The sequence below is a fragment of the Henckelia pumila genome, chromosome 2 (assembly GCF_033568475.1).
Source record: "Henckelia pumila isolate YLH828 chromosome 2, ASM3356847v2, whole genome shotgun sequence".
Lineage (NCBI taxonomy): Eukaryota > Viridiplantae > Streptophyta > Magnoliopsida > Lamiales > Gesneriaceae > Henckelia > Henckelia pumila.
Window position 1 is genome coordinate 131660223 of NC_133121.1, and position 17401 is coordinate 131677623.

The window sequence follows — 17401 nt, forward strand, 5'->3', positions numbered from 1 at the left end:
TGACTAGCCCCTCCTGGATCCACCCTCCTCGTCCAATCGCAAACCTGCCCCATGGAATAGGGTGTCCAGAAAATACAGAGTACGAGACGTGAGCATAAAACGCTCAGTGCGAGAGTATGAGTATACATGCATGCAAAGTGAACTCCCTATAGACTCGAGGTCAAGGATCAGATAACAGAGACAGACCGGGCCCTGGTATGTAGCACGCTGTGCCGTCGCTTCAGGAGGTGGCTCCCATACCGAGATAACCGTGGATACGCCGGACCCAAATCGATGGAAGTCCATCCACTAACAGGATAGGGTACAACCCTACTAACAGACATCTCGAAGGAGATACAGCAAGATGCAAATGAATGCAGCATAATATCATGGCATATAAATCATGCAGTCACATAATACATGCATACTCAGTCAGGATATCTCGAACAGTACTTTCGTACCTCAAATACCAGGTAGGCACTACCAGCTCTAAGTCCAAGCCTAAAGTCCGCCTACACAGCGAAATGATACTACTATCATTATAGCGCCCTAAAAGCCTTAACTAAGCTATTGCATACTCCTAAATATTTATAGGAAGCAAAAGCTATACCTTCGTCCGTCGTTAGCCCTTTGATGTCGATGCCTCCAGAACTTGGGCACAACTCCGCTACGACTATCGAACGCCTCTCCGACCTCCGGACCAAGCCAAAGAAGACTAGAACAGCTCCAAAAGAACTAGAAATAGAGAGGAAATCCGGAATTGGCAAGGAGAAATGAAGCCTCGGCCTTCTATTTATAGACAACGATCGGAGCTTCCGATCCCTGATCGGAACGTCCGAACCTCGATCGGAACGTCCGATCCTGCCATCGGAGCTTCCAAAGATCCTGATCTGCCACGTGTCAAAATATCATTTGTTGACTTCAGATAGGGGTGATCGGAGCCTCCGGTCCTGATCGGAGCTTCCGATCCAGCCACACGTCATGGATGACGTAATATCATCGGTGCCTCCGATCCACATCGGAGCTTCCGATCCCGATCGGAGCTTCCGATCGTCCCTTCGGAGCTTCCGATCCGTCCAATCCCCAATTTATTTAATTAGCATTAATCCTCTAATTACTCAATTAGGGTTCGGGCTACTACAAAAAGAGGATGGGGGCGCAGATGAACAGGGCGAGGATGAGGGCGAGGGAGAGAATGAGAGTTAATTTAGGGTTTTTGGAGATGTAAACATTTAAATTTTTGTCATATTATGCAAACTCAGTTCTATTATTATTCCTTTAGGTTATCACAATTTGAGTTACGATTACTAACACCTTAAAATGAGCTGAGCCGAGCTCCCTGTAGGGATGAAAAATTAACACTTCAAAATAAACTAACACCCAAAAGGCATTGAGCTGAGCTTACCTCTAGGTGGCCGAGCTGATCTCCTTAAGGGGAGGTAAAATAACCACTTAAAAATAAAACAACACCCGAAAGGCCTTGAGATGAGCTGATCTCTAGGTAGCCGAGCCGAATTCCCTAAGGTGGCCGAGCTCCTGAAAGGGAGGCAAGATAAATACTTAAAAATTAACTAACTCCCGAAGGTGAGCTGAGCTGAGCTCCTGAAGGGCGGCAAAATAGATGCTTAAAAATTAACTAACTCCCGAAGGTGAGCTGAGCTGAGCTCCTGAAGGGAGGCAAAATAGATGCTTAAAAATTAACTAACCCCCGAAGATGAGCTGAGCTGAGCTCCTGAAGGGAGGCAAAATAGATGCTTAAAAATTAACTAACTCCCGAAGGTGAGCCGAGCTGAGCTCCTGAAGGGAGGCAAAATAGATGCTTAAAAATTAACTAACTCCCGAAGGTGAGCTGAGCTGAGCTCCTGAAGGGAGGCAAAATAGATGATTAAAAATAAACTAACTCCCGAAGGTGAGCTGAGCTGAGCTCCTGAAGGGAGGCAAAATAGATGCTTAAAAATTAACTAACTCCCGAAGGTGAGCTGAGCTAAGGTCCTGAAGGGAGGCAAAATAGATGCTTAAAAATTAACTAACTCCCGAAATTCGAGCTGAGCTGTAGGAGCCGAGCTGAGCTGCCGGAGCCGAGCTGAGCCTCTGGAACCAAACTTCCGACCTGACCTAAAATGTGTTCTCAGATTGCCTAAATGGACTCCCGAGCTCCCCAGCCAATATTCCTGGACCGCCAGCTCATCTACATGAGACCACTATGAAGTGACCCGCAACTGAACTGCGCCCGAAAATTAGGGTCGAGGTGACTAGACTAAGGCAAAGGGCTAAACCAAAGTCAGGGGCCTAAGAGGCGTGACTAAGGTGATGAGCTGAACCCAAGTCAGGGGCTCAAGGAGCGTGACTAAGGTGATGAGCCGAACCCAAGTCAGGGGCCTAAGGAGCGTGACTAAGGTGATGAGCCGAACCCAAGTCAGGGGCCTAAGAGGCGTGACTAGGGTGATGAGCTGAACCAAAGTCAGGGGCTTAAGACGCGTGACTAAGGTGATGAGCCGAACCCAAGTCAGGGGCCTAAGAGGCGTGACTAAGGTGAAGAGCTGAACCAAAGTCAGGGGCTTAAGAAGCGTGACTAAGGTGATGAGCTGAGTCACATTTACATCAATATTTGTGAAAAAATAACTGCTTATAGATAAACGTAGAAGGTAGCCTGTACAAATTACAACTTAAAGGAAAATTGAACTTGCAACATTTAAGAATAATATTTGCGTAAATTGTAAGCGCTCCAAGGTCTCTTCAACATCTTCCCTTTTGAATCCTCCAAGTAGTAAGCATCCGAACTGAGCCTCATCACCACCTTGTATGGTCCTTCCCATTTAGGGTCGAGCTTCCCTACAGCCACCTCCTGAACTTTTCTCAGCACCAAATCTCCTACCTGGAAATCCTTCCTGCGCACCCGACGATTATAGGACCGAGCTATCCTGTTCTTGTATGCCTCCATCCTGATAGCAGCAGCTTCTCTCTTTTCACCCAAAAAGTCTAAGTCTTCCCTCCTTCTCTTTCCATTTTCTTCATCATAAAAAATGATCCGGGCCGACTCCTCTCCAATTTCTACTGGCCGGACGGCCTCATTTCCATACACCATACTAAATGGAGTCTCTCCAGTTCCAATTCTTGGTGTGGTACGATATGACCATAACACACTAGGGAGCTCTTCCACCAAATTTCCCTGGGCTTGGCCTAAATGCGTCTTCAAGCTTTGCACCAAAGACCTATTAGTCACCTCCACCTGACCATTACTCTGAGGATAATGGACAGATGTGAAGTGTTGCTGAATTTTCATTTCTTTACACCAAGCTTGCACTCGAGCCCCTTGAAACTGCCTCCCATTGTCAGATATGAGCTTACGTGGTACTCCAAATCTGCACACAATATTCTTCCACAGAAATTTCAAGACTTTCCCTTCAGTAATTCGAGCTAAAGCCTCTGCCTCAACCTATTTAGAGAAGTAATCAATGGCAACCAACAAGAATTTCTTTTGAGCTGGGGCTGGAGGGAAAGGACCCACAATATCAATTCCCCATTGATCGAAAGGACATGCTGCTACTATCCCTTTCATTAACGCTGCTGGTTGGTGCTGAAGTTTACTATGTCTTTGACAACTATCACAAGAAGTCACCAAAGTTATGGCATCTTTCAGAATAGTGGGCCAAAAATATCCTGCCAAGAGAACCTTACGGGCTAGAGAATAAGACCCTAAATGATTACCACAACACCCCTCGTGTATCTCCTTTAGGACATAATGAGCTTCCTTGGGGCTTAAACCCTTGAGAAGAGGTCCGGCAAATGACCTCTTATAAAGAACTCCCTCCATCATCACAAAGCGGAGACTCCTCTGTTTCAACCGATATGCCTTCTTCGGATCCTTTGGTAACTCACCCTTCTCTATGTAATCCAAGAGCTCCTTTCTCCAGTCACTCTCTTCCTGAGCTAATGGTGCGAGCTCAGTAGAGGGTGTCAATTCCACTTGCACAACAACTTCCCTGGTCTTCCAGCTATGAAGTGAGCTAGCCATCTTGGCGAGATAATCTGCTTTTTCATTGCCCTCCCTCGGGATTTGTTCAAACAATACCTCATCAAAGAAACCCTTAGCTTCCTCTATCGTCCTCATATATTCCTTCAGCTTTTCATTTTTGACTTCATACGTTCCATTCACCTGCTGGGCTACTAACTGTGAATCAGAGTAGAGGTGCACCCGAGCTGCCCCAGCTTGCTTAGCTGCTCGGAGGCCAATCAACACAGCCTCATACTCTGCTTCGTTATTAGAAGCTCGAAAATCCAACCTAACTGCCAATCTGATCTCATCTCCACGAGGGGAGATCAAAAACACCCCCACCCCAAATCCTTCACTATTAGAAGAGCCGTCAACGTATACTTTCCACAAATCCTCTGCTTCCATATGTCTTGTTTCGACAAAGAAATCAGCTAACGCCTGGGCCTTAACGGCCGTCCTTGGTGCATACTGGATATCATACTCACTGAGCTCCGTAGTCCACTTTACCAACCTTTCCGAAATATCAACTCGAGTTAATATCCTCCCAATATGGCTGTTGGTTAGCACCACAATAGGATGTGATAGAAAGTAAGGTCTGAGCTTCCTTGCTGTCATAACCAAGGCTAATGCTAACTTTTCCACCTCTGAATACCAAAGTTCTGCACCCTTAAGGGCATGTGAGAAGAAATAGATAGGGTGTTGAGCTGTTCTCTCCTGCCTAATAAGTACTGAGCTAACGGCCCCTTCCAAAGCTGATAAATAGATGTACAATGGTTCACCAGGAATTGCCTTAGCCAACACAGGGAGCTCAGCTAAGTAACTTTTTAAGTCATCAAATGCCTTCCCGCATTCATCATCCCATTCAAACTTCTTGGCTTTGCGAAGCACCTTGAAGAAAGGTAAGCTTCTATGGGATGATCTTGATATAAATCGAGACAAGGCTGCAATCCTTCCTGCCAACCTTTGAACTTCTTGCAAGTTACGGGGAGCAGAAATGGATCGAATAGCCTGCACCTTCTCAGGATTGGCCTCTATGCCCCTCTCAGTAACCATATACCCCAAAAACTTACCTCCCCTGACTCCGAATACACACTTCTCCGGATTAAGCTTCACCTGATAAGCCCTCAAAGTCGAGAAAGTCTCCTCTAGGTCGGCCAGCAACCCCATATCATCCTAAGACTTTACCAGAATATCATCTACATAAACTTCCACATTTCTGCCAATTTGGGAGGCAAACACTCTGTCCATGAGTCTTTGATAAGTGGCCCCTGCATTCTTCAAACCAAAAGGCATCACTCTGTAACAAAAAGTTCCATGAGAGGTGGTGAAACTTACTTTGTCCTGATCTTCCTCCACCAGAGGAATTTGATGATACCCCTGATATGCATCCATGAAGCATAAGTACTGATGACCTGCCGTTGAATCAACCAATCGATCAATTCGAGGCAGGGGATAGCAATCCTTTGGGCAGGCCTTATTTAGGTCCCTGAAATCAACACACATCCTCCACTTGCCTGAACTCTTAGGGACAAGGACCACATTGGATAACCAGGTAGGGAATTGCACTTCCCTAATGTGTCCTGCCTTAAGAAGTTCCTCTACCTCTTTTTTAATGACCTTATCCTTTTCTGGACCAAAGTGTCTCTTCTTCTGTTTTATCGGTCTTACTCCCGCAAGAATATTTAATCGATGAACCATAATTTCTGCACTGACCCCTGTGAGCTCCGATACAGACCAAGCAAAAACATCTTTGTTCTTCCTTAAGCAACAAACCAAATTTTGCTTCACTGATGGGCTCAGATCAGCAGCTAATTTGACAATCTGAGCTCCCAGGATTAATTCCACCTTCTCATGACCTTCTTCGAACATCAGAAGCACCTTCTGTCCGTGCGCCTTCAATGTTCGACCTATTGAAACCATTCCTACCTCCCTCTTCTTCTTCTTCTTCTTTGAATCAATCCTTACCTCATTCACATAGCATAACCGAGCTGCTTTCTGATCACCCCGAACAACCCCCACTTCTCTTCCACTTGGGAACTTCAACTTCTGATGATAGGTAGATGCCACGGCTCGGAAATCACTCAGGGCAGGGCGCCCCAATATTCCATTGAAAGAGGATGGTGCCTCCACCACGGTGAAGCAAGCCATTTTGGTTACTCTCTGCTCTTCACTCCCAAGGGACAAGGGGAGCACTATCTGTCCCAATGGTTGCAGAGCATGACCCGTGAACCCATACAACTCTGTGGTGATTGGATCCAATTCAAATCCTTCCAATTTCATTTGGTCCAGAGTTTCTTTAAAGATAATGTTTACTGAGCTCCCAGTATCCACAAAGATACGAGCCACGTCATAATTGGCTATGGTCAAGGTGACCAGTAGGGGATCATTATGAGGTAGCACCACATCCTTTAAATCTTCCCTTCCGAAACTGATGTTCGGGTCAGTGGGACAGCTGAGCTGAGAACTTACCTCAAAATTTTCCAACCTACGCCCGTGAGCTTTGCGAGCCCTTCCCGAATCTTCATCCGTACTACCACCGGAGATCATATGGATAACACCCCGATCGGGATGATTTGCAATCTGCTGCACCCTATCTCCTCGACCGTTTGGAGGAGCTCTTCCCTGATGATCACCTTGATTCTATCTATCTTCATTCCTTTGATTCCTCCATTGGGGAGCTCGGCCTTGGCGAAGAGGATTTGCTCTTCGAGTCAGCTCAGCTCTGATTCGAGGGTCATCATGTAACACCCGGTATTTTTAATTACATAAATCCGCCTGCATAATTAGGATATTTAATTATTTAAATTTATGATTTATGGGTTAAATAATTATGTGAATTATTTATGCATGATTTAAGTTATTTTTAAGCATTTAACCCATAATTAGTGATTTTTATGATTTTTAGTATTTTTATTATTTAATCGCGTAGACGGGACCGTGGACGGACGAGATGACAACTTTCTACCCAAATTATTTTATGAGCCTTTTTGGAGCCTTAAAATATTATTTTGAGTTTTATTATCTCAAAATTTTAAGTATTTAATTTTATTTAATTTTAGGGATCATTTTTATCCAAAATTAGTCAAAATATTGACTTTTTAGTATTTTTAAAATTTCCCTAAATTAATATTTCGAGATTTATTTTATGTTTCAGATTTTTTTTAAAGGTTTCTTTTAGAGTTTTAGTTGAGTTATATTTTATATATATATTATATCCTTAATTATATAATTAATTACCCTATTTTCTATTAAAATAAAACCTAAATCTACCCAACCCCACCCAAAACCTCACGTCACTCTCAACTTCAGCCGCCACCCCCACTCATTGCCTTCATCCTCTCGACCCAGCAATCCCAGAGAAGCCATAGCCAAGAGGTTCGAAGCTCCAAAAGCCCGTATTTTCGTCCCGTCGTCCCGGAACCGTCCCACGCTCGTGTTTTCTCGTCATCTACGGTGAAAGGCATGATTTTCTTCCCTTTTTAAATCCTATATCAGTGTATGTATGTGTGTGGGTGTGTAGGACCGAGATTCATCATGTTTGGACAGCAAGTTTTCAAAATTTATTTCTCTATTGCACTCGGTTGGCATTTTGATGATTCATGCTCACGTTTTCTTGTTCATGGCTGGGTGGGCTGCTGGTACATGGTTAGAGGGGTTCCTTGGGGTCCCTAGGGTCGAGTAGTAGGGTCGGACAAGGGCTGGAACGGGCTAGGTTCGGCCTGGACCGATCTGAACATGGCTGCCCATTTTTCTGCGCAGTTTATTGTTCTTGAGTAGAATGGTTCGGGCTCCTGTTCCTGGCTGCATGGGGGCTGGGGCCTGGTCAGGTTGGGTCCGCCCGGACGTGGGCTACGTCCGGGCGGCGGCGCTCCGGCCAGGGGCGGCCGGAGCCGGCCGGCAGCAGGCCAAGAAGGCCTGCTGCTCACGGCCGAGAAGCAATGGGAGAGGGGGGATCGGGTTGGGCTGGGTTAGGAGTCTGGGTCGGGTCTGAGTGGTCCGGGTCGGGTCGGTTAGGTAGTGGGTCGGGTTAGTGAGTTCGGGTCCGAGTTTGGTGGGCCGGGCTCGAGTATTTTTATTTTTAAAGTATTTTACGAATTTATGGGTTTTTGAGTCAAATAAATTGAAATAAAATTATTTGGACCCCCAAATAATTTTATTTGGACTTTTAAAATTTTAATTAAGTTAGTCCATTAATTTTAGGGACTTTTGGGCCCATAAAAGTTATTGGGCCAGTCTTCGAGTTTTTGGGCCCAATGGGCCAGTTTAGGTGTTTAATGGGCCTAATTAAATCTCAAAATTTATTTGGGCTCCATTTAATTACTTTGGGTTGAGTTTAATTATTTTGGGCTTAATTAAATTAATTAAGTGAGTCCATTAATTTTTATGGGCCTTGGGGGCCCATGGAAGTTATTGGGCCAACCTTCGGGTTTTTGGGCCCAATGGGCCAGTCTAAGTTGTTATTGGGCTTAGTGAATTTTAATGGGCTTTATTAATTTAATTGGGCTTAGAATAATTATTTGGGCTTAAAGTTTAAGATATTGGGCTTAAGTATGTTAATGGGCCAGATTTAAGTTAATGGGCTTGAGTGTAGGGCCAACAGTCCAGAACCATCCATGAGAAAAATTGCATGTGTCCTGATTATATATTTAATTATTTTTATGCATTTAAGTTATTTTAATATTTATATGTTAGTAAGAAAAATCAAATTAAATATATATGAAGGACACACAATTTATTTAAGTACATGCATTCATGAAATCAATTTTTATGATATGATTTAATTTCTATGGTTGAGCAAATAAAATATTTTAGGTGGAAATTGAAGTAGTGTGACCATTTATGTATGGGCAGTTTCTGCCATTTATGTATGGGCAGTTTTCTGCCATTTATGTATGGGTGGTTCGCCACCAGCCTCGTACGATGGTTTCTTAGACTGATCAGTCGCACTATGGGTCACACTTACGGATAGGACCATTCGATGTTCAGAAAATAAATGCTCAACAACTTATGTATGTATGATATTATGTATGTTATGTATGTTTATTTATGTAATTTATGTTATGTAATTTTTAAGCATGCTCATTCATGTATATGTATGTATTAGTATTAAATTGATTTAAATTATTTTAAACCCTTGTTAGTATGCATGTTGGGCCTCTAGGCTCACTACACTGATATGGTGCAGGTGAGTACGTAGAGGAACAGGTTACTCCTACCGGTGGTGAGGACGTATGAGCAGCGCTGCAGTAGCCCCGTGACCGTGACAGCTTCTGAGTCACCATGTTTGAGTGTCATGATACATTTTAATATTTTTATTGGTTGAGGTTTATTGGAATATTTTATTAAATATTTTTAGTGCATGACACATGTTATTATTTTATTTATGCAGTATATTTTTAATTCTAGGGTTGACTCAAATGTTTAATTATTTTAAGGATTGCATTTTTCTTAAGTATTTAATTATTTATTTATTTAGTCATGTATTTATTTTAAATATTTTATTCTGTGCATATATGTATGGGCATATATGTACATATTTTATTTAGTAGTATAAAAAAAAAAAAAAATTCCGCATATTTATTTATTATAGAGTTAGGGTCGTTTCAGTTGGTATCAGAGCACGGTCCTTGGAGGGGTCACTACTGCTTTGCGAGCTCAGAAATCCACGCTACCGGTCTGTAAGTTTTAATGTTTATAGTATGATTTAATTTCTAGAATTTAAAGTTAGCCTTAATTTTAAAACACTTAGTTATGCATGGCGATTTACGTAAAGAAATATGGGGTGATGCAATATGCCTCGGAGACGAGTAGTCCTTAGGGGTGAAATTGGGTAAATTAAGATTTTGGTGCAGCTACTTGGAAATATTTTCTGCGTGCAGGGAGAATTCTAGTTGGAGGCAACTTCACGTTTGCGTTGCTAGATTCAGGAGCCACGCATTCGTTTATCCCCCGAGATTTTATCAGACGGATAGGCATTTCACCGGAGGTTGTAGACAGTGGCTACGATGTTACCATGCCATCCGGACAGATTATCACTACCACTAGTGTCATCAAGGATTTGGAATTGGAGCTGCAGGGACACTCCATTCGAGCAGATCTAGTGGTTCTTCCATTGACTGGGTTTGACTTGATTTTGGGTATGGACTGGCTATCAGTTAATGGAGCTTCGATTGATTTCCGACGTAGGACAGTGTCAGTGAAGCCAGCAGGAGGTGAGATGTTTACTTTCTTTGCATCTCAGTCTAGCAGTATTCCTCAGATGATATCACTTGTTCGTGCGAGGAAACTGTTGCGCCATGGATGTCAGGGTTTTCTTGCTAGTGTGGTCACTACCTCAGATGTTTCTAGCAGATCTTTATCAAATATAAAGGTGGTACATGACTATCCAGATGTTTTTCCTGACGATGTTGCAGGAGTTCCACCAGTGAGAGAGGTGGAGTTCAGTATTGAGTTGCTGCCGGATACTGTGCCTATCTCTAAGGCACCGTATCGACTTGCTCCTACAGAGATGAGAGAGTTGAAGGAGCAGATTCAGGAGTTGTTGGAGAAGGGTTTTGTTCGTCCTAGCTTTTCTCCATGGGGAGCTCCAGTGTTGTTTGTGAAGAAGAAGGACGGCAGCATGAGATTGTGCATTGACTACCGAGAGCTCAACAGAGTCACAGTGAAGAATAAGTATCCGCTACCGAGGATAGAGGATTTATTCGATCAGTTGCAGGGAGCTTCGGTATTCTCCAAGATCGATCTGCGATCTGTTTACCATCAGCTGAGGGTCAGAGATTCAGACGTGTCTAAGACTGCCTTTAGGGCACGATATGGACACTATGAGTTCTTGGTGATGCCCTTTGGGTTAACCAATGCTCCAGCAGTGTTTATGGACCTTATGCATCGTGTCTTCCAGCCGTATCTAGATCAGTTTGTCATTGTATTTATTGATGACATATTGATCTACTCGAGGAGCATTGAGGAGCATACACAGCATTTGCATACAGCCTTGCAGACTTTGAGGGAGCATCGACTGTTTGCAAAGTTCAGTAAGTGTGAGTTCTGGTTGGAGCAGGTGGCGTTTCTAGGCCACATTATTTCTAGAGACGGGATTGCAGTGGATCAGTCCAAGGTGCAGGCAGTGAGGGATTGGGGGATTCCAAAGAATGCTTCGGAGATTCGTAGTTTCTTGGGTTTAGCAGGATACTATAGGAAGTTCATCAAGGGTTTTTCCTCTATTGCAGTACCCTTGACTTCCTTAACCAAGAAGAACGCGAAGTATAGTTGGAGTCCAGATTGTCAGAGGAGTTTTGATCAGCTGAAGGATGCACTTACTTCAGCACCGGTGTTAGCTATGACAGTGCCACATGAGGAGTTAGTGGTGTACACCGACGCGTCCAAGCTTGGGTTGGGCGCAGTACTTATGCAGAGTGGCAGAGTTATCGCATATGCGTCGCGACAGTTGAATATTCATGAGCAGAACTATCCGACGCATGATTTGGAGCTTGCAGCAGTGGTATTTGCGTTGAAAATCTGGAGGCACTATCTTTACGGCGAGAAGTGCAAGATTTTCACCGATCACAAGAGCCTCAAGTACTTCTTCACCCAGAAGGAGTTGAACATGAGGCAGCGCAGATGGCTTGAGCTTGTGAAGGACTATGATTGTGACATTAGCTACCATCCGGGTAAGGCTAATGTAGTAGCAGATGCTTTGAGTCGAAAGTCGTCAGTGGTATCATGTTTGACTGTACAGTTACCACTACAGACCGAGATTCAGAGGTTTGGTTTGGAGTGCTATCCGAGAGGCTATGCACCGAGCTTGTCAGTGTTGACGGTGCAGCCAGTTCTGCGAGATCGGATTAGAGAGGGACAGTCCACTGATGAGGAGCTACAGCGATGGAGACAGAGAGATGAGGCCAGAGGTAATCTCTTATATACAGTGGAGGATGGCATCGTTCAGTACCGTGGGAGGATGTGGGTACCGAACGTTGATCAGTTGAGAGCTGAGATTCTAGCAGAGGCTCATGCATCTCCGTACTCCATTCACCCCGGAAGTACGAAGATGTACCGAGACTTGCAGTTATTGTATTGGTGGCCTGGGATGAAGAGTGACATCGGGAGAGTGGTGTCAGAGTGCTTGACTTGTCAGCAAGTCAAAGCAGAGCATCAGCGTCCAGCGGGACTTCTTAGACCTCTCCCTATTCCGGAATGGAAGTGGGAGAATATTACGATGGACTTTGTGGTTGGCTTACCGAGAAGTACCAGAGGGTGTACAGCGATTTGGGTGATTGTGGATAGACTCACCAAGTCAGCTCATTTCTTGCCGGTAAGGACTACTTACACTTTGACACAGTATGCAGAGCTTTACATCAGAGAGATTGTTAGACTGCATGGCATACCAGTGTCTATCGTGTCAGACAGAGATCCGAGATTCACATCTGCGTTTTGGAAGAGTCTGCACACAGCTATGGGGACTAGGCTACTGTTCAGTACAGCATTTCATCCCCAGACAGATGGTCAGTCTGAGAGAGTGATCCAGGTGCTCGAGGATCTTCTGAGGGCTTGTGTCATTGATTTTCGGGGCTCTTGGGAGACTAGACTGCCATTAGTGGAGTTTACCTATAACAACAGTTTTCAGTCGTCTATAGGTATGACTCCTTATGCAGCATTGTATGGGAGGAGATGTAGATCTCCTGTGCATTGGGATGAGGTTGGTGAGCGGATTTTGCTGGGTCCTGAGATTGTGCAGCAGACAGCTGACATAGTGACTCAGATTCGAGATCGGATGAGGACAGCGCAGAGTCGGCAGAAGAGTTATGCGGATGCCAGACGACGCGATTTGGAGTTCGCGGTAGGTGATCATGTATTCTTGAAGGTGTCACCTATGAAGGGAGTAGCGCGTTTTGGACGGAGAGGCAAGCTTAATCCGAGATATATAGGGCCATTCGAGATCTTGGAGCGAGTTGGCACGTTGGCCTATCGTTTAGCTCTACCTCCAGGGCTAGCGGCAGTGCACAACGTGTTCCATGTATCCATGCTTCGGAGATATGTCTCCAACCCGTCGCATGTATTGGATTTTGAGCCCTTACAGTTGCCACCAGATCTTGTTTACGAGGAGAGACCAGTGCGGATCTTGGCTAGAGAGGAGCGGAGGCTTAGGACGCGGGTCATACCGATGGTCAGAGTCCAGTGGCTGAATCACTCGGAGGAGGAAGCTACTTGGGAGACCGAGGAGGATATGAGGACTCGCTACCCGGAGTTGTTCGGGTAAGTACTTTAATTTCGAGGACGAAATTCAATTTAAGGGGGGGAGAATTGTAACACCCGGTATTTTTAATTACATAAATCCGCCTGCATAATTAGGATATTTAATTATTTAAATTTATGATTTATGGGTTAAATAATTATGTGAATTATTTATGCATGATTTAAGTTATTTTTAAGCATTTAACCCATAATTAGTGATTTTTATGATTTTTAGTATTTTTATTATTTAATCGCGTAGACGGGACCGTGGACGGACGAGATGACAACTTTCTACCCAAATTATTTTATGAGCCTTTTTGGAGCCTTAAAATATTATTTTGAGTTTTATTATCTCAAAATTTTAAGTATTTAATTTTATTTAATTTTAGGGATCATTTTTATCCAAAATTAGTCAAAATATTGACTTTTTAGTATTTTTAAAATTTCCCTAAATTAATATTTCGAGATTTATTTTATGTTTCAGATTTTTTTTAAAGGTTTCTTTTAGAGTTTTAGTTGAGTTATATTTTATATATATATTATATCCTTAATTATATAATTAATTACCCTATTTTCTATTAAAATAAAACCTAAATCTACCCAACCCCACCCAAAACCTCACGTCACTCTCAACTTCAGCCGCCACCCCCACTCATTGCCTTCATCCTCTCGACCCAGCAATCCCAGAGAAGCCATAGCCAAGAGGTTCGAAGCTCCAAAAGCCCGTATTTTCGTCCCGTCGTCCCGGAACCGTCCCACGCTCGTGTTTTCTCGTCATCTACGGTGAAAGGCATGATTTTCTTCCCTTTTTAAATCCTATATCAGTGTATGTATGTGTGTGGGTGTGTAGGACCGAGATTCATCATGTTTGGACAGCAAGTTTTCAAAATTTATTTCTCTATTGCACTCGGTTGGCATTTTGATGATTCATGCTCACGTTTTCTTGTTCATGGCTGGGTGGGCTGCTGGTACATGGTTAGAGGGGTTCCTTGGGGTCCCTAGGGTCGAGTAGTAGGGTCGGACAAGGGCTGGAACGGGCTAGGTTCGGCCTGGACCGATCTGAACATGGCTGCCCATTTTTCTGCGCAGTTTATTGTTCTTGAGTAGAATGGTTCGGGCTCCTGTTCCTGGCTGCATGGGGGCTGGGGCCTGGTCAGGTTGGGTCCGCCCGGACGTGGGCTACGTCCGGGCGGCGGCGCTCCGGCCAGGGGCGGCCGGAGCCGGCCGGCAGCAGGCCAAGAAGGCCTGCTGCTCACGGCCGAGAAGCAATGGGAGAGGGGGGATCGGGTTGGGCTGGGTTAGGGGTCTGGGTCGGGTCTGAGTGGTCCGGGTCGGGTCGGTTAGGTAGTGGGTCGGGTTAGTGAGTTCGGGTCCGAGTTTGGTGGGCCGGGCTCGAGTATTTTTATTTTTAAAGTATTTTACGAATTTATGGGTTTTTGAGTCAAATAAATTGAAATAAAATTATTTGGACCCCCAAATAATTTTATTTGGACTTTTAAAATTTTAATTAAGTTAGTCCATTAATTTTAGGGACTTTTGGGCCCATAAAAGTTATTGGGCCAGTCTTCGAGTTTTTGGGCCCAATGGGCCAGTTTAGGTGTTTAATGGGCCTAATTAAATCTCAAAATTTATTTGGGCTCCATTTAATTACTTTGGGTTGAGTTTAATTATTTTGGGCTTAATTAAATTAATTAAGTGAGTCCATTAATTTTTATGGGCCTTGGGGGCCCATGGAAGTTATTGGGCCAACCTTCGGGTTTTTGGGCCCAATGGGCCAGTCTAAGTTGTTATTGGGCTTAGTGAATTTTAATGGGCTTTATTAATTTAATTGGGCTTAGAATAATTATTTGGGCTTAAAGTTTAAGATATTGGGCTTAAGTATGTTAATGTGCCAGATTTAAGTTAATGGGCTTGAGTGTAGGGCCAACAGTCCAGAACCATCCATGAGAAAAATTGCATGTGTCCTGATTATATATTTAATTATTTTTATGCATTTAAGTTATTTTAATATTTATATGTTAGTAAGAAAAATTAAATTAAATATATATGAAGGACACACAATTTATTTAAGTACATGCATTCATGAAATCAATTTTTATGATATGATTTAATTTCTATGGTTGAGCAAATAAAATATTTTAGGTGGAAATTGAAGTAGTGTGGCCATTTATGTATGGGCAGTTTCTGCCATTTATGTATGGGCAGTTTTCTGCCATTTATGTATGGGTGGTTCGCCACCAGCCTCGTACGATGGTTTCTTAGACTGATCAGTCGCACTATGGGTCACACTTACGGATAGGACCATTCGATGTTCAGAAAATAAATGCTCAACAACTTATGTATGTATGATATTATGTATGTTATGTATGTTTATTTATGTAATTTATGTTATGTAATTTTTAAGCATGCTCATTCATGTATATGTATGTATTAGTATTAAATTGATTTAAATTATTTTAAACCCTTGTTAGTATGCATGTTGGGCCTCTAGGCTCACTACACTGATATGGTGCAGGTGAGTACGTAGAGGAACAGGTTACTCCTACCGGTGGTGAGGACGTATGAGCAGCGCTGCAGTAGCCCCGTGACCGTGACAGCTTCTGAGTCACCATGTTTGAGTGTCATGATACATTTTAATATTTTTATTGGTTGAGGTTTATTGGAATATTTTATTAAATATTTTTAGTGCATGACACATGTTATTATTTTATTTATGCAGTATATTTTTAATTCTAGGGTTGACTCAAATGTTTAATTATTTTAAGGATTGCATTTTTCTTAAGTATTTAATTATTTATTTATTTAGTCATGTATTTATTTTAAATATTTTATTCTGTGCATATATGTATGGGCATATATGTACATATTTTATTTAGTAGTATAAAAAAAAAAAAATTTTCGCATATTTATTTATTATAGAGTTAGGGTCGTTTCACATCATACATGATCCTTTGAACCTCCTCACCTAGCCTCTGACAATCATTGGTGATATGCCCATACTCCTGATGAAAATCGCAAAACTTGTCAGATGGCGGTAACCGCGGGCCTTTCTCAGCATTGCGGGGCCTCACAAGTGCTCGCCTATCCTCACATACTTGCATTGCCTTCTCCAGGCTCACCGATAGGGGTACATAGGGGTAGGGTCCTTTGGCCCTGTTCATCTCTTCTGCCACCCTCTTCCTTCCTCCTTCTGTCTTCCCCTCGGCCTTTGCTCCCACCTTGGCACTAGGCTTACTCCCAGACATTCCTTCCTGTCTCCTCTGCCTCTGTGCATCCTCCAAATTCACGTACTTCTCAGCTCTACTAAGGAGCTCATCATAAGTCAAAGGAGGCTTTTTGACTAAGGATCTGAAAAACTCCCCTCCTCTCAACCCTTGAGTGAAAGAGTTGACCAAGGTGTCAGCAGTGGCAGCAGGTACTTTCAGAGCTGCTGTATTGAAGCGCTGAACATACTCCCGCAACGGTTCCACCTCAGATTGCTTCATATTGAACAAACTGAGAGAAGTCTTCAAATATTTCTTGCTACTTGCATACTGGTGTAGAAAAGCTGAGCTGAAGTCATTGAAACTATGAATACTACCAGGCTGTAAAAGGTTGAACCATTGCTGGGCTGACCTTACCAAAGTAGTGAGGAAGACCCGACATTTAATTGCATCTGAATATCTATGCAACAAGGCTGCATTTTCAAATCTCCCCAAGTGTTCCTCCGGATCTGAGCTCCCGTCATACTCCCCTAAAGTAGGCTGCTTAAAATTTGCAGGGAGTTCCTCATCTAGAATAGCCCGAGCAAAAGGACTTTCCCTTTGTATAGGCCCAGGCCGACCTCCTACTTGCCGACCTAGTCTCCTAATCTCTTCCCACACCGCATCCATTGGGTTTGGCTGACCCACGGGAGGAGGTGGTGGATTGTGACCCATGGCCGCTTGCACCGTTTGAGTGATGAACTGGCTGAGCTGATCTACAGTCATATCCGCCACATTTCCTCTTCCCCTTCCTCTTCCTCTTCCTGCCATATCTACGTCTTAGCTCGATTTTCCCACAGACGGCGCCAATTGATATACCTCAATAAAGTGATCTCCTTGGATGAGCTGAAGAAACTCCTCCAAATAAGAGATGAACTGCTGCTGACCTGAAACCACTAACAAGAATGTCCTCAATAAAGTGATCTCCTTGGACGAGCTGAAGAAACTCCTCCAAATA

The 17401-nt window shown here is 43.5% G+C and overlaps 2 protein-coding genes across 2 annotated transcripts; both read right to left on the reverse strand.

The window, feature by feature from the left end:
• Positions 1-5146: 5146 nt before the first annotated feature.
• On the reverse strand, positions 5147-6520 carry LOC140878428 (uncharacterized). The gene has a single exon (XM_073282029.1). It carries the CDS (start codon positions 6518-6520, stop codon positions 5147-5149), a length of 1374 nt encoding a protein of 457 aa, XP_073138130.1.
• A 9602-nt stretch (positions 6521-16122) lies between these two features.
• Positions 16123-17214, reverse strand: LOC140878429 (uncharacterized). The gene has a single exon (XM_073282030.1). The coding sequence runs from the start codon at positions 17212-17214 to the stop codon at positions 16123-16125; it is 1092 nt and encodes a 363-aa protein (XP_073138131.1).
• Positions 17215-17401: the final 187 nt, after the last annotated feature.

Bases quoted from the DNA above. Each gene is read 5' to 3' on its own strand.
- LOC140878428 (XM_073282029.1), bottom strand. From the start codon at position 6,520: ATGATCTCCGGTGGTAGTACGGATGAAGATTCGGGAAGGGCTCGCAAA.
- LOC140878429 (XM_073282030.1), bottom strand. From the start codon at position 17,214: ATGGCAGGAAGAGGAAGAGGAAGGGGAAGAGGAAATGTGGCGGATATG.